Source organism: Sitophilus oryzae, unplaced genomic scaffold, assembly GCF_002938485.1.
Source record: "Sitophilus oryzae breed Bouriz unplaced genomic scaffold, Soryzae_2.0 scaffold_499_pilon_pilon, whole genome shotgun sequence".
Lineage (NCBI taxonomy): Eukaryota > Metazoa > Arthropoda > Insecta > Coleoptera > Curculionidae > Sitophilus > Sitophilus oryzae.
The window spans coordinates 1,934,577-1,951,873 of NW_022147083.1; the positions used below are offsets into that span (position 1 = coordinate 1,934,577).

Sequence of the window (17,297 nt, forward strand, 5' to 3'; positions counted from 1 at the left end):
ACTTATTGTTTGAAAAGTTTGATCGTTTGTAAAGATTAACAAATGAATTGTCTGATAGGAAATTACCGTTCTAGGACGGTTCTCTCGTCCGGTTGGAACAAACATAATTCCTTATTTAATTATCCGAATAGAATTTATGAAACTATCAAGTGTAAAAGTACAACTTACATTTTCAAATAAAACACTGGATTTCTCTCATAACTCCTTTATTACATCGTAGTACTCAGGATTACGACACAAACATGTGCTTAGTGCGAGCTCCGGGTTACCGACTGACTGCGGGAGCCTCGCTCACAATATCTTATCTCCCGTAACATTCTATCGCCTCTCTCATAAAACCATGCATTATGAATAATACAATCTGACATATACATAAACCTTAATTTGTTAATCATAACAATACACTATATAAACAAGGTACTCATAAAAATCATAACACTCGGCCATCCCACTTCTGATATGTAAGAGTACAACTTGCATTTTCAAATAAAACACTGGATTTCTCTCATAACTCCTTTATTACATCGTAGTACTCAGGATTACGACACAAACATGTGCTTCGTGCGAGCGCCGGGTTTACCGACTGACTGCGGGAGCCTCGCTCACAATATCTTATCTCCCGTAACATTCTATCGTCTCTCTCATAAAACCATGCTTTATGAATAATACAATCTGACATACATAAACCTTAATTTGTTAATCATAACAATACACTATATAAACAAGGTACTAATAAAAATCATAACACTAGTTTTACCTACTACCTTGAAAAGGTTTTAATTAAAAAAAAACTAAAATATGGACTACTAAAAAAGGTAAGTGATTTTAATCTTGACCTTCTTATAAATTAGTTTTAATTAATTATTATTATTTATTTAATAATTATTTATACAAGGTGAGTCTTAAATGGGTGCAAATATTTTAAATTTTGTGTATATGGTCGTTATTTCAATATTTCCGAATTTAATCATTTACACGTAAACCCCAACGAGTTTCGGTAAAAATATTTGTTTTAAAGTCATTTACTAATATTCATTTTTATTTTTTTTTGTTTTGTTTAATTTTACAACACTTATGCTGGGAGTACACACCCGCCGAAGCCACAAAAAATTAATGGTATGCACATTGTTATTGGTTAGGACCGTCCTTTTTTGTCGTGCCTCGGGTGGCCTCGGCGAGTGTGTACTTCCAGCATGTGTTCCAGCATAGGATGAATATATTCATTTTACCAACAATCAATTTTTTATAGTATTATTTTAGATTTCAAACATGGTATTCGTGCAAGTCATTTTAGCAGTAGGAATAGTCTTAATTGTCATGATAGTTTTATCGACTATCTGGTCACTTCATTCAAAAAGACCAATTTTTAAATTTGCTCAAAAATACCAAGTCTTCGACAAGTTTCATCCAATTTTCGGTAATTTGCTGGAACTCAAAGACTTTAGTAAGTGTTTATGTATAAATATAATAAGGGCTGGCAAAGGTTAGTCTTGGATCGAGATTTCGGTATGTAAGAAGAGTACAATGCATTTACAATGTACTGAACAAAGAGAGAACAATAAACACGTTGCCAAATATATGAAATAAACTGAGAAACCGCACGTTGCTAAAAGACGTGGAAGGGGACATAACAGATTTTTCGCAGTCGACCGGTCACCGGTTGACCCAATCAGTTCCTCTGTCAATACTTAAAATTCTAGGAAGAGGTTTACATTATGCATTCAGCTTCACGATTTAATTACGTCTTGCGATACTTTATTTGTTTATTTATTAACGAGTCGTTGTAACTTTCCCAATAGTTTGAAAACTTTTAAGTGCAAGTTTGTAACACTTGCATTTTTGGTAAAAATAAGTGGAATTGAGTTAGTGTTCGACAGTGGTCGCGCTATTAGAACTCTGTATTCAAAAATCCGTATCTCGAAATCATTTCTGCTATATTTTCTTCGCTATTGATATACACTAAAAGTAAATGGATAGGTTGTTCAAAATTTTTGAATGAAAAAATAGTATATTGTGCAACTAGTGCGAAAAGTTGTCGATTGTCTACGGGGCGAAGTTGAAGTCTCAGTTGTTGAAGTTTTCATTCGCTCGAGCTTTTTTGCTTGTCAATTTGCGTGTGCCAATGAAAATTTGGATGCGAGAAGTTTACTTGTCGCACTCAAATTGACATTAAATATGCTCAAAACTCGTATGGTAATTGTGAAGTGGGCAATTAGCATCTTTTCGACTCCAAAAGAAAGCGAAAAGATACTACTTCCCCCGCATGAGAAATAAAAAGCAACCTTATCGAATTTTTCTTATTTAAACATATTGTAAAAGATGCGACCTTCAAAATAATAAAAAAAGTTTCAAAGTCTATAGTGGTTCTTAAGTTATGGCGTGTTATGTGTTAAAAAGTTGAGTTTTTAAATTATCGCGATTACTGACGTTTTATCGTTATAGAAAAATGGACACCATAACGATATCCTTATAATTCCATTTCAGATGCTCAGAAACATATCTAATGATTTTATCTAGTTATCTTTTCGAAATAAAAGTCGTTTAAAAATAAGCGGTTTGCGATCGTGAATTTTACTTTAATTGATAGGGAAAGGCGTACCGGCAACGCCGCAACAGCACACCGTCGCATTTCTCTCAATCCGACTTAATAAGATACCTATGCGATATACTTCCACACATGTAAATACCGATCCAAAATTAACAGTTGCCAGCACGTTATATAGAGAATAAACTATACAGTAAGAATATTATAAATGATGCATCACAAGGGCAATAAAACATGCAGCAAATTTTAAAAAATATTTTTTCCGAAATATGTATAATCACAAAAAATGTTGCCCTTCTGGTGTTTAATAATGTCGCTACAGTGGTAATTTCTGTATTTATAACTGTAGTAAAAAGTAATTATAAAGTGAATTTTATTAGGTTTCCAACAACTATTTACAAAAAAAGTATTCAAGAAAGATCGTCCGTTTGGTTTTTGGTTAGGACACAATTATTATTATATGCCAGATAATAGTGAAGAAATTAGTCAAATACTAACACACGCTAATAGTATGGACAAAGCTGATATCTACAAAGTATATAAATCAGCTGTATGGAGTGGTATTTTCTTATTACCAGGTAAACCGATAGCTACACATAAATATATATTTATATGTTATCATTTAAACTTTACTACTTGCAATTATTATTTCTTTTGCTTTTTGAACAAATTTATTAAGCAAGTTGGGTAAATTAGGTGGAAACAAAACACATTAACGAAATGTTTGATAATTAATAAGTAATTATATTGTTATTAATTTTCCTCTATCTTATCTATGTAGTTTATTTCGGTGTACGGTGAGTCCATTTTTAAATATTTATTTGAATTGATGCCCTCTATTTAAGAGCAATTTTTATAAATCGGGTATATCACCCATAACGTATTCGTATTAGGGGTCAGAACCGAGAAATCCCGGTACCAAAAAAGTACAGGTAATTCCCAGTTCTTTTGAGACATCAAAGAACCGGGACTCGAAATTATTAATTCCCGGTTCTTTCGGTACTTTCGGGACTTACGAGGGTAACAATAATTAAAAAAATATTATTTGTTACATATGCGAAAGTCATTGATACTTTCTAGCGGTCGAAATCAAACTCTTCTAAATAAGTAGGGATTTTATCTCTTACTGTCCTTACTTCTATAATGTTTATTAGCAATTATTGAAGTATAAATAGGTTATATTTTATTATTTAATATAAATTTGCAAAATGGCATTAGTTATACTTTTATGTTATATATTAATAGGCACTTACATTTTTGATCGAAAATGCATTTTTTAACTTCAGTTCTTTCAGTTCAGTTGGTTTATGTCGTTTTTCGTTTTTTTCTTCTTTTTCATGCTGATTGACGAGCTGCATAATCATGGAATAAAAATTTGCTAGTGCTGGAAGTACCGCCAAATCCGGAAAATTGCGGTTCCTTAGAGGCATGGTACCGAAATTCCCATTTCCGAAAAACAGCTCCGGTTCTGGATTGATACTTTCAAATAAGGTCCAGAGTCCCGGGTTTGAAAGTACCGAGAATTTTCGGATCTATTTAATCGGCCATCACAGAGCCGGGCCTCGAAATTAATTCCCGGTTCTTTCGGGACTCGGTAACAATAATTAAAAAGTTATTTTTTTGTTATGTGAGAAAGTCTCTATTTCTTATTGTTCTTGCTTCTTTTCTTTTATGAAGTTCCTATAATGGTTATTAGCAATTATTGAAGTTTAAATATGTTATTTTATTGTTGTATATAATGTTGTTCAATTAATTAGATATATTTTATGTTATTATGTTTTAATACATATTTGCATTTTCAATTTAATATTTTAAGTTTTTTTCTCAAATTTAGTCAAGTTGGTTTATGTTGTTTGATGTAAATTTTAAGTTACCTATATTTTATTTCTTTGTTTGTGTTCATGATACATTTCTCATTACAGATTAGGGTACTCAATAAATTTATTTTTATTAAAAATCTCAATTTTCTCTACATTTTGCTTTAGAAAATCTACTCTTGCTTTCTGACTGATGAACTGCACCATTATTGAACAAATATTAATTAGTACCGAAAGTACCGAAAAAAAAACGGGAAATCTCGGTTCCTAAGAGGTGCAGTACCAAAATTCCTGGTTTTGAAAAACAGATACGGTTCCGGACACCCTAATTCGCATACACGTTTTTATGTTGTACATTGTACCGGGTGTCCCACTAAGAATAGCTTTTGAGGAAAAAAATATTTATAGCTAAAGAGGTTATGAGAAGTTACTGGAAATTATCAGAAAGAAAAAAAAGAGGAACAGGACCGACCGGCTCGAGAAAATTTTCGAAGATTTGAAAATTCAACGACAACAAGAGAAACAAGAAGAACTGGACCGGTTTGAGAACATATTAGGTAATGTGGAAATTCGTTTGGAGGAGCGACGTCATAGAGAAAGACAAGATCAGGAACGTCTTAAGAAAACTTTGGAAAATCAGGAATTTCGACTACAGAAGAATTTTGAAGATCTGGAAAAACGGCAGGGAAATCACCTTCAAGAAGCCGTAAGAGATCTGGAGGACCGCCTTCGGCAGAAAATAGAAGAATTAGAGATGGACATACAGAAGACCAAGGCACAAGTAAGGACACCTGGCGTTCAGGGAACTGTGGATCTTAAGGCACCGACTTACGATGGACAAACGACCTGGACCATGTATCACCGCCAGTTTGAAGCTTCCGCCGCTGCCAACAGATGAACTGACCAGGAGAAAGCAGCGGCCCTTGTCATCGCGCTGCGTGGCACTCTTGGAATTGCTACAAACTATTCCTGCAGCCCAACAGCAGGAAGACGAAACACTGCTGCATTGGACCGAAGATATGGCGACCAACACCGACGCCAACTTTACCAGGCCCAGATTAAGACACGCCTGCAGGGGTCCCGAGAGAGCCTGCAAGAATTCGAAGCAGACTTACAGCGCCTGGTACACCTAGCGTGTCCTGAAGCACCGGACGGATTAAGGAGGAACTCGCTGCTCAGTCCTTTATCAGCGAACTCGCTGGTCAGTGCTTTATCAGCGAACTCGCTGGTCAGTGCTTTATCAGCGGACTAAAGAACAACGAGTTACAGAGGGCGCTGCCAATATCCCGATTGTCTACCAGCAGCGGTCATCAGGAAATAGAAGCTGCGTTTAGCGCCATTCCAAAACCGAAAATAAGATTGGAAACGGTAGAGGAACAGCCAGAGAGTTCTCACATACGTTTGAGATAAGAGAGTAAACACACACATAAGAGAGTAAACAACACCCAGCGAGGGAACCAAATAAGATCCCAGGACATAAGGTGCTATAGATGTGGCAGGAAGGGCCACATCAAACGGGATTGCCGCTTCCAAATGCGATCCCGTTCACCATCCAGAGAACTTAGGCACCAGGAAAACTAAAATCAGTCAATACTAAGCGGCGAGTATTGACTGGGGAGCACAGAACCCCCAGGATTTTTTCCGTTAAGAGTCTAGGAAGAACCGCTGACAGTTTGGTGATCGACGAGAAAGTCAATGGAAAAGCTTGGTATCGTTGGTGCGGTCTAACTCAGTGCAAGGGTTGAAGCTGATGCCTTTCAGAAGAAGAGTGTGTTTACATACAGTTACGGGAGAAATGGCCGTTGTACGAGGAGAGGCTATCGTTGAACTGAAGTTATGAAATTTAAAGTTCCAGCATAGCGTTTTAGTGGCAGATATTGAAGATGACTTCATCTTGGGCATGGATGTGATTCGCCAACATGGATTTTCGTTCGATCACCAGATAAATATATTAAATATCGGAAATGAAGAGTTCATGTTATCTCCAGACGAAGGACCAGGAAGAATGGATGTAAGATCAGCGGAAACTGTGGTGATACCTGGTAATACTGAGAAGATCATATTCGGTAAAATGAGGAAAATCGCTGGGTGCTGTGTTAGACTGGTACAAAGTAGGGACAACAAACAAGATAAGTACTTAGAAGGAAAGTCACTGGTTAACACCGACAAAAATAAACCGATCAGAGTTGCGAATGTTTTCCCGAATTGTGTTAAGATTCAAAAAGGTCACAAGATAGCCATCTGCGAACCTGTAAGAAGTGTCACCCGATGTAATGAAGTGTCATCAGCTGTTAAACAAATGACATCCAAAGAAACACTTAAACATCGAGAGCAGCCATGGGATCACCTAACATCTGAGGAGAAACAGAAGGCTAAGCAGTTCCTGCTAAAGCATGGCAGTATTTTATTTTCTATCACAAGTGCAAGATGGTGAAGAACGAGTGATAGTGTAATATTCTATCACTCGTCGAGTACTATCCAAACCAAAAAGGAATTACTTACCCGAAAGGAGTTCCTAGCAATTGTGAAGGCAGTTGATCATTTCCATAAATATCTGTATGGTCAAGAATTTTTAATTAGGACAGATCATGCGGCTCTCAAGCGGCTTATGGAGAAGAAACAACCTAAAGGTCAAATAGCACGATGGCTTGAGAAGCTCCAACAGTATCACTTTACCATCCAATATCATGCTGGAAAATGCATAGCAACATAGACGGTTAATCCAGAAGACCCTGTCAAACCGACTGTAAGCACTGCTGTAAAATGGAACAACGTGAAGACACTGTCATGATAAGGAGGTTTAAACTTATAGCTAACCAAATAGTGGACGACGACACAATTAAGGAAAGACCAAAGGGAAGATCCAGACATCGGAGCAATACTACGGCTCAAGGAAGTTAACCGAATGTTGCGGACAGAGGGCTGATTTTCAAAACTTTCTGGGCTCAATGGAATTTATTGGTGATTGAGAATGGATTATTGAAACGCACATGAGAAAGTGCGGATGGCAGGACAGTAACAACTCAGTTACTGGTACCAAGAAAGAAGATTGCCCAGGTATTTTTACTTTTCACTTTCTGATTGCCCAGGTATTTCTCAGAAATTCACGGTGGTAGAACCGTGAATGATCATTTCGGAAGCCTATCTTGGAGTAAATGAGACATTGAGCAAGCTGAGAAATCGTTTTTATTGGGTTGATTACTGCGAAGAAAGGTGAAGAAATGGTGTCGACAATGTAAAATTTGTGCAGCCAGCCAAGGACCAAGTACTCGATCTCGGGGAAAAAGAAACGATATAACGTTGAACTGCCATTCGAAAGAATCGCTGTTGACATTGCAGGTCCATTCCCTGAAACGCACAAGGGCAACAAGTACGTTTTAGTGGCGATGGATTATTTCACTAAATGGCAGGAAGTTTTTGCCATTCCAAATCAAGAAGCATCGACTGTAGCTGAAATATTGGTCAATAATGTCTTCAGTAGATTTGGAATTCCCTTAGAGCTTCACACTGACCGAGAAAGGAACTTCGAGTCAAGATTGTTTCAGAAGATGTATGATCTGCTTGGTATTCACAAGACTAGGACAACCGCTTTACATCCGCAGTCCGATGGGATAGTCGAGAGATTCAATAAGACTATTGAAGAACACCTCTCGAAAATGGTGGATGAACATCAAAGAGATTGGGATCAGCACATACCGCTATTCCCAATGGCGTATAGAAGTGCAGTTCACAACACTCTCGGACTTTCACCATCGAAGATTTTATTTGGTGGAGAATTACGACTGCCTTGTGATTTGGTGTTCGGATCACCAGACGATAGCATCACGAACGTAAAGGACTATTCATAAGGCCATTAGAAATAAAATTGCGCTAGCCAGTGACCGGCTGAAAGTTTGTTACCACCTCAGATCTAATTCTACGGGATTTCAACAGGACGATATGGTATGGTTATATAACCCGCAGCGCAAGAAAGATAGATCTCCAAAGTTAACTCCAGCATGGGAAGGTCCTTATACAATCATCAAGAGGATAAATTGATGTTGTGTACCGGATCCAACGCAGCCCTAGAAGTAAGATGAATGTAGTTCATCTGGATCGATTAAAGAGATATCAGCCAGGAAACTTTGATCGGGACGATCAAATTTGAAGGAGGCAATGTCAACGTGCGTGTGGCGACATCTGTCGGAGAAGTGAATAACCGCACGTGTATTGCTGGTTGGCGACATTGTTTGAGCGCGCCATCTCTGAGACTTACGTGGAAAATATCGATGATCTAAAAAGAATATTGTATATTGTATTACAACGCAAATGGACATGGCGCAGCCCAAACAATCAATACAAAAATGAAATCAACTTTATCTTATCAAACAACAAATCAATATGCAAATATGTATCGGTTCTGAACAGATGCAGTACAGGAAGCGATCATAGGCTAGTGAAAGCAAAGATCATAATCAACATTGCTAGTGAAAGGAAAAAACTCTAGAAATAACTATACCCTACCGGAGACGTTCTCGAATTAAAGGAGGCAGAATATCAAAACGATTTACATCAGAGAATAACTAAAATAAATTCTGAACATCTGGAAATCGATGAAATCACAGACAAAATTATAGACGTTTTAAGAACTTCAACAGTAAAAATCTGTTCAAGAAAAAGGAATTAAAAAAAGACTCAAAGCTGAATCATAATACAGTAGAGCTATTAGAAAAGAGGCGAAACATAACCGACAAAACAACCGAATATTATAAGGAACTAAACAAAATGGTTAAAAAAGAAATCAGGAGAGACAAAAGAAACTACAACACAAAACTCACAGAAGATACTATAAATGATAATTGTAAAATGAAAATATTGAAAAGGAAACTTTCTAATGGAAGAACTAAAATAACAAAAATACGCGACAGAAACAGTATTATAATCCAAAACAAAAATGATATCATTAATTCATTGACGATTTCTACACTAGTCTATATTCATCCAGATCCCAAAATCAAATAGAAAAAACAATCATCATGAAATTCCAGAAATTACACAGGACGAAATAACCACAACAGTGAAGCAGATGACGAACAACAGATGTCCAGGAGAAGACCAAGTCAGTACAGAAATGTTAAAGCTGGGAGGAGAGACTGTACGAGAAGCAACAAGTGTACTGCTGAATAAATGCTTACATGCCGGTAAAATTCCAACTAAATGGTGTAATTCTGAGGTAATACTTCTCTTCAAAAAAGGTAACATCGTCGCAATAAAAAACAAACATCGAAAATTATAAACCTATATCCCTTCTATCACTTTTATATAAACTATTTACAAATGTTATAACTAATCGTTTAACTTCAAAATTGGATTTTTACCAACCCGTCGAACAAGCAGGATTTAGAAAGAGATATAACACGATAGATCATCTCTATACAGTCCGTACCCTTATAGGAAAATGTACAGAGTACTATGTGCCTATACATTTAGCATTCGTTAACTTTCAAAATACTTTCGACGCCGTTGAAATATGGTCAATATTAGCAGCTCTACAAAATTCAAGAATAGACTCAAGATATATAATCACTGAAAATATTTACCAGGAAGCAACAATGCATATTAGATTAGATGAAACAACTACGACCAACAGAATAGTATTGGAGAGAGGTGTGAAACAGGAAGACACCATGTCACCTAAACTGTTTACTCTAGCACTAGAAGAGGAATTCAAAAAGCTGGAATGGGACACCAAGGGCATTAGCGTAGATGGTATCAAACAAAACCACCTCAGATTTGCAGATGATATAGTTCTAATAGGTAACAACATCACAGAACTAGATGAAATGTTAAATGAATTACATCTATCACCTGCAAAGATAGGACTATCCCTATCAATCTGAAGCGAAAAGTACATAACACCTAAACAATTTTGCCTGTGCAAACAGACGGACTGGAAACGACCAGTCTAACAAGATCATTTGCAATTAAACTCTTAAATAACAACTCAAAGAGGTATGGAACGATGTATGCTGATACAAAATTCGTAATAAAAACATCAGGAGGCAAACAAGAGTTACCGATATAATTCAGGAAGTGGCTAAAATGAAATGGCAATGGGCTGGCCATGTTGCTAGATTGGATAAAGACACATGGACGCATAGAATAACAATGTGGAGGCCTAGACAAACTAAAAGAAGTGTGGGACGTTGCCACAGAAACGTTGGGTGGACAACATTAGGGAAGTGGCAGTAAACGGTGGATAAATACCGTACAAAACATGGAGACGTGGAAAAGGATAGGAGAGACCTATATCCAGGAGTGGATGAATCCAGAATGCCCAGAAAGTAACTTACTGAGAGAATATTTCTTCAGGGAACCCCCTTGTCAAGTAAAATTCGATTATTCTCCCACAGTTCACAACCTATACCAGTCTGTATTGTGCTATATTCGATAGAATTAAGGCTATGTTAAGGCTAATTAAGGCAATTTTGCAGTCTTTGTCGGGTACTATAAGTAAGATAACGTTGTTATAGTACGTTAAATTGATGAAATAAACATACTTGTGTATATAACGGGTATATTTTACTCAATTTCAATGAACCCTTTATTTACCTTTTGGCTATAGAGGGTGTTACAAATTTGTGGTACGAGCATTGGTATCTCGGAAACCGTAATAGATATGAACATGGTTAAATTTGAGCAAAGTTGCGCCTTGAGATGTTCGCGAATATGCTATCAAAAAAGTTTCAAAAATGCTGTTTTTTGAAAAAAAATATTTTTTGGAATATTATTATTTTTTCCTGTCGTTACTTTTTAGAAAATTCTAAAACTAATCCAATATTCTCATGGCCACTTTATCAAGGGTACCTAATAGTATGTTTACCTTTTCAAATTAGTTTATAATTTACCATAATTTATGAGATACATAGGTCAACTTATATTTTTTTAAATACGGACCTGAATTTTTTATTTCATGTTTTGAAAGAATTCGGTTTCCTGAGTACAACGATGCACCACACTTAATATTTCTATTGTTTCGGGCAGTTAAACAATATATTAAGCAATTTTAAGTCCGGCTCTGTTTTTTTTTAATTATTTAACCTATTCATAGTAACAATACTGATGAGCTTTAGAACTTAACAATGACGTGGGTTAAAATATTAGATACGGCAAATTAAATACAGTAAATTAATAAAAACTAATATAAAATAAATAGTATAAATATAATATTAACAGTCAAATCAGCCGGAAAGATGCAATAGCCGGGAAGAGCAGTATAATGGCCAGCGAGGTTCCTGGACCTGTTGCCAAGGGATATTTTCCTTTGGGGGGCATTACTTAAAAACGTAAAAGTGAAATCAATACATCTCAACATTTACAACAAAGAGTACAAAATGCATAGTTTAAGAGTACAAAATGCATAGTGGTAATCAGGGTCGGACTGGGCCAGAGGGGCCCGGGTGTAGTTGTGACAAGGGGCCCGGGTGGATTTTTTTTGTCTTACGTTTTGGTCAATTGTTCTCTATATTGATTTGTTTTTAGTGTTTGAAATCAGGAAACTACCCTTAATGCTGCCCGAAGCTACCGCAAATGTAAATATTGTTAATCCAAAAGAAAAGTTTTGGCCTCCCCGTTTTGGGAATAACCTCAGAATATTACCGTCAGTTTTTTCCGTTTCATTTCTACACTGAAAAACAAACATGCAAAAAGAAAAATCTACAACATTGCACCACAGATTGTACTTAGACTTTTGTAAACATATGAGATACAGTTACTAGTAATAATAATAATAAAATGTCTTTATTAAGGAAATGATAGTACATACAAAAAAAACGAAATTTCCTTCTTAAGGCGAAGTCTAGCTTGGAGCTAATCTACTTAACCTGTCACAAGAATATCATTAAATGAGATAGATAAATATAATAAAAAACGAAAATATTAAACGATATACGTACAATAATAACAAATACATAACATGCTATTTACTAACAGTTAATAATAATATAAAACAGTAGTAATCAATAATAATAATATACAATAATAATTTAAGAATTTAAGAAACAGTGGGAAATCAAAATAAGAATAAAAGTAAAGAACATTATATTAAATTACATACATAATAGTTTTAAACTAAACATAACTACAATGACAAACAACAAATTAAATCAGACTATCAAACAGAATTTTTAAATTACACGTCTAAAGGTTCTTATAGACGTTACTAAGCTCTCTATTGCATTATAAAACTTTACCGTATTGTAGATAAATGACCGTTGGAGCCATGCAGACTTACATGGTGGACACTCTAATTTATTTGGGTACCTCAAGTACCGATCAATACGAATTCATTGTAAATATATTTCGGAGAAGAGCTCAGAATATTTTTTTGTTAACAAAACTGTTTGATATCTACACAAAAATTGTATCTTCAGCCATTTAAGTTTCTTCAACCTGTCTGAAACATGATCATATTTTTTGAGATCAAAAATAAATGTGCAGCAGGTTTTATCCAGACAGTGATAATATGAGCAAAGACTGTATGATATAAGGTAATAATATTGTTGTATTATATAGTTATATTATTGTTGTAATATTATAGTTGTTGTATTAGCTATTATTCTTCCCCAACTAGTGTTACAATTTTTAATAATGATTTTCATTTAAATTTCAACGAGTACAATCTGAATAATCTCTGTTTAATCTGTAATCGCTGTTTTCGTATAAAATCAAGCATATTTAACTATTTTTTATCAAGCATATTTACTATTACTAGATCGTTACATTTAGATTTCAAATTCATAATACAAAAAGGTAAAAATAATATCTTTAAAATACTGACCTGGATATTACTTATTTGAATCTTCCATTTGGCTCTTTTTCTTATTCAATGTTAATTAGTGCCCATCAATATTGTTACGCTTATTATAATAAGGTTAAAAAATAAAAAAGAGCCGGACTTGAAATTTGTTTTAAGTGTGGCACATCCTTGTCCTCTGGAAACTGAATTCTTTAAAAATTAGCGAACTTCCCAAGGCGCAACTTTGCCCCAATTTAACCATGTTCGTATCTATTACGGTTTCCGCGATACCAATGCTTGTACCCCGAATTTGTAGCACACTGTATGCCGGATGCAAAACCTCGGGTATTTAGCCAAATTTCAATATACAGGGTATTTGACCATCTCTGATGGTAATCCGCTATGCTTATGTCAATCGCGTCAAAGGAATGTTCGATTTAGTCCGGCGACTAGTTTGACGAATACGTATACCGAATCGTTTACTTGTTCATGGCTATTTTTCTATGTTATATTCGTCGGCTTAATCGGAAAATGTCGTAAGTCCATATTTTTTGGAAAATAACATTTTTGCGCCATCTGTTGTGTTATAACCATAGCTACCTATTTAGTAAATATCGGATGTCCAGGATAAAATTTAGTGCGCAGAAACCTGTATCAAAATTTTGACGTAAGTCCACCCTGCGCAAAATGTGTTAAGAAATTGTCGTAAGTCCGTCAGTTTAATGGCGTACGTGCATCGTTCATGAAAATACTTGTCAATTTTAGCTTTATCTGTGTTTTTCTCTTTGAATTCGGTCTAGAAAGTGTCTATTATTACGTAAGGTAAGTTATTTTTGCCATATTTTTTATTTTTCAGTGTATATAGGGTGAGTCTCATTTAAAAAACATGTTTTTTCTCCAAGACCACGTAAGGTGGAGTTACGACATTTTCTCTATACTATTCGTAATAAAATTTTTATGCAGAGTTCAAACATTTTCTTCAGTCCACAAAAATTTACAACTTGTCATAATTAACACTCTTATTAGTAAGATAACTTTATTAAAATATTTTTATTTCAAAATGTGGTTACATATTTTTTAGTATAATGGACAAGTTTATATTGGGTCCGAAGCTAAAAATTCCACCTGTTTCTTCTCGTACCATGTTGATGATGCAACAAGTTTCCGATTTACCTGAAATATTTACTAGCCCTTCAACAGTACAAAATGATAACTATGGGACCGTGTATGATAAAATCATAGAAAATGAAAATATCGTAAGAACTCAATCATGTCAGGATATTCTAGAAGCAGAACTCGAGCCAACAACATCAAATTCTGCCAAAGGAAATGGAATTCTCGGAAAAGATAATTCTGGTATTGACGAGATTAACACACAAGTTTCAAGGCAACAGGATCCTGACTAGATCCAAGAAAGTGAAGATAGTGATACAACCGAAGAAGATGATAACCTAACTAGTACTGTGACAGAACAAGACGATACAGAAGAGGAAAGTACAGAAGAAGAACGTTCCATTTCCAGTAATAAAAGAAAGAGGCGAAAAAGACGCGATGTAGACAGGATATTTGGAGAGAAAATATTAACAAAAAAATGAGAGAAGAAGGTAAAGAATACACTGGTAAAAATAAAACCCACAACGGCTGCAATTACAATATTAAAAGAGAACGAAGAGTATTAGGTCCACGATGTGATTGCAAGATTTCCACAAATAATACTTCAATACAATGTTCTAAATTAACTGATCAAGACAGAGACCATATCTTCAACTATTTTTGGGATACTTTAGACTGGAATCAGAGAAAGATTTACATCGACATGCTAGTAAAAATATCAACAACAAAGCGTCAAAGGAATAGAAAATTGGAAAACCAGTCAAGAAGGTTAGTTAATCATGGCAATACTTTCTGAAAAAAGACGAAACAGCACGATTGCATAATTTCAAATTTTTTGTTTTTAAAATAACTTATATGAATATTTTAAATTCAATAAATGAAGTAAAAAAAACTAAGTTATTAATTGCAAACTGTACAAAATTTTAAGTGTCTCCTGTAAAATTTTGTATTCAGGACTTACGATATTTGCCGATTAAGCCGACGAATATCTCACTTATAATACTCCCACTTATAACTTTCTCTGTTCTTCATATACTTATTTCCTATGTCATATATTAATCCTCACTTTTAGCTTTCCTATATTTGAAATTGTCATTTTTATGTTTTTATTAAATAGAAAAATAAAATGTTCAAATCCTCATTTCACATTTTACATTTTCACATTTCTAGCGATTCAGTGGAAACCAAAAAGAAAATTAATGTCCAAAAATTTCCGTCCAATTACTCTTAACTCTTTTACTCCCGTTTTTTACAAAAACAGCAAACTTCTGGTTGAAGAATTTGGAGATATGAAAAACGAAGATATTTTTGATGTTTGCATTGGTTACACGCTCCGTGCATTTATAGGTTATTTTAATATCATTTATTATTTATACATTATATTACTATTATACTTATTAAATATATTTAATATTTTTCGAAATGTAAGTATATAAAAACACAATAAATTACTGAAATATAATAAATAAATAATATAAAAAATAAATACATGACAATATTTTTAATTATAATGTTTTAGAAACAATGGGACATAAGAATCACCATTTCCAGCCAGGAGAAACTTCCAAGATAGCTAAGTGCATAGATCTGTAAGTTCTAAATTACCTAACTCATTATTTTTTAGAAATTTACTTGTTACTAATATAAATCTTTGTAAAGAACTATTTTTAATTTTCTTAGAGGCCAAAGAATAGCTGGGGATAATATCGTAAAATACACTTCGGGATACCTTCTCTTTTTCTGGATCTGGACAGATATTATGGACCTCATAAAACTGATTAAAAGTGTAATGGCTTTCAAAACTTTACTTCGACAGGTATTTATAGAAATATTAATTTTAATATCGTTTATTTTATTAATTTATACAGGGTGTCCCAGAAATAAGTGCAAGTATTTTAAGCGATGGTAGATCTCGATAAAAAACATATTTTCTATTTATCGTTTTTCAAATTAATCCAGAATAACGAAGTTATTTTACTTTGAAAATTTCCAAAAAAAATGATTTTTTGCTAAAATTTTGAGAACCACTGGATCTTTTCTGGATTTTCTTTCTTATAAATTTAATCTAATACCTATGTTGCCATATTATCAAGAAATTATGTTTTTTAACTAAAAACTAAAAAATCCATAGGCGTGTTTCTGGCGTGTCATAGGCGTGTTTCTGGGGTTGAACTATACTACGAGTTAAAAACTTTATTTCGACAGGTATTTATAGAAATATTAATTTTAATATCGTTTATTTTATTAATTTATACAGGGTGTCCCAGAAATAAGTGCAAGCATTTTAAAGGATGGTAGATCTCGATAAAAGAAACATATTTTCTCTTTATCGTTTTTCAAATAAGTCCAAAATAACGAAGTTATTTTACTTTGAAAATTTCCAAAAAAATGATTTTTTGCTAAAATTTTCAGAACCACTCGATCTTTTCTGAATTTTCTTTCTTGTAAATTTAATCTAATACCTATGTTGCCATATTATCAAGAAATTATGTTAACTAAAATCTAAAAAAAATTCCAAAAATTATTTTTAAAAAATCCATAGGCGTGTTTCTGGGGTGAACTATACTAGGAATTAAAATACTTATTTCTGGGACACCATGTATACAGGATGGTCCAAACTGTGTTACGGGAAATATAAGAAAATAAGTAAAATGTTTGCATAAATGTATGTCCTAAAATGCGTAGTTTCGGAGATACAGGGTGTAGAAATTTCATTTTTAAATGAAATGAATACAACTTTTGATTTTTAAATGACACCCTCGGTATTTTTTTGCTTTATTCGATAGAAAATGACAATCTGAATAGAATGACGTAATCATATGTCAAGTTTTGACGTTTTCGCATATGGTTGATATTTTCGCATATGATGAAGCTAGAGAAATAAGCTTTAGTCAAAATTTTTATTGCTTCTTTAAATGTATACAGGGGTAATTGCTGGTCTATTTTGTATGTTCATTTTTTCAAAAACTTTTTTTATTTCAAATGCAACACCCCGTATTTTTTAAAATAAGTCGAAGCATATTTAAATGCTCTATCAAACTATATT

General features: G+C 34.1%; 1 protein-coding gene across 3 annotated transcripts in view; it reads left to right on the forward strand.

Moving 5' to 3' along the window:
* Positions 1 to 17,297, forward strand: part of LOC115886878 (cytochrome P450 4C1-like) — a 52,083-nt gene that overhangs the window by 7,760 nt on the left and 27,026 nt on the right. Inside the window, exons 2-6 of one of the 3 annotated variants that reach the window (XM_030906202.1) lie at positions 1,250 to 1,444; positions 2,926 to 3,123; positions 15,422 to 15,598; positions 15,771 to 15,840; positions 15,932 to 16,067. In XM_030906202.1, coding sequence (XP_030762062.1) covers positions 1,270 to 1,444; positions 2,926 to 3,123; positions 15,422 to 15,598; positions 15,771 to 15,840; positions 15,932 to 16,067 — 756 coding nt within the window. In that variant the 5' untranslated portion in view covers positions 1,250 to 1,269. Of the gene's footprint in view, positions 1 to 1,249; positions 1,445 to 2,925; positions 3,124 to 13,375; positions 13,961 to 14,219; positions 15,020 to 15,421; positions 15,599 to 15,770; positions 15,841 to 15,931; positions 16,068 to 17,297 lie in introns of those variants that run through there. The other 2 variants (XM_030906205.1, XM_030906203.1) reach the window with 2 other exon arrangements.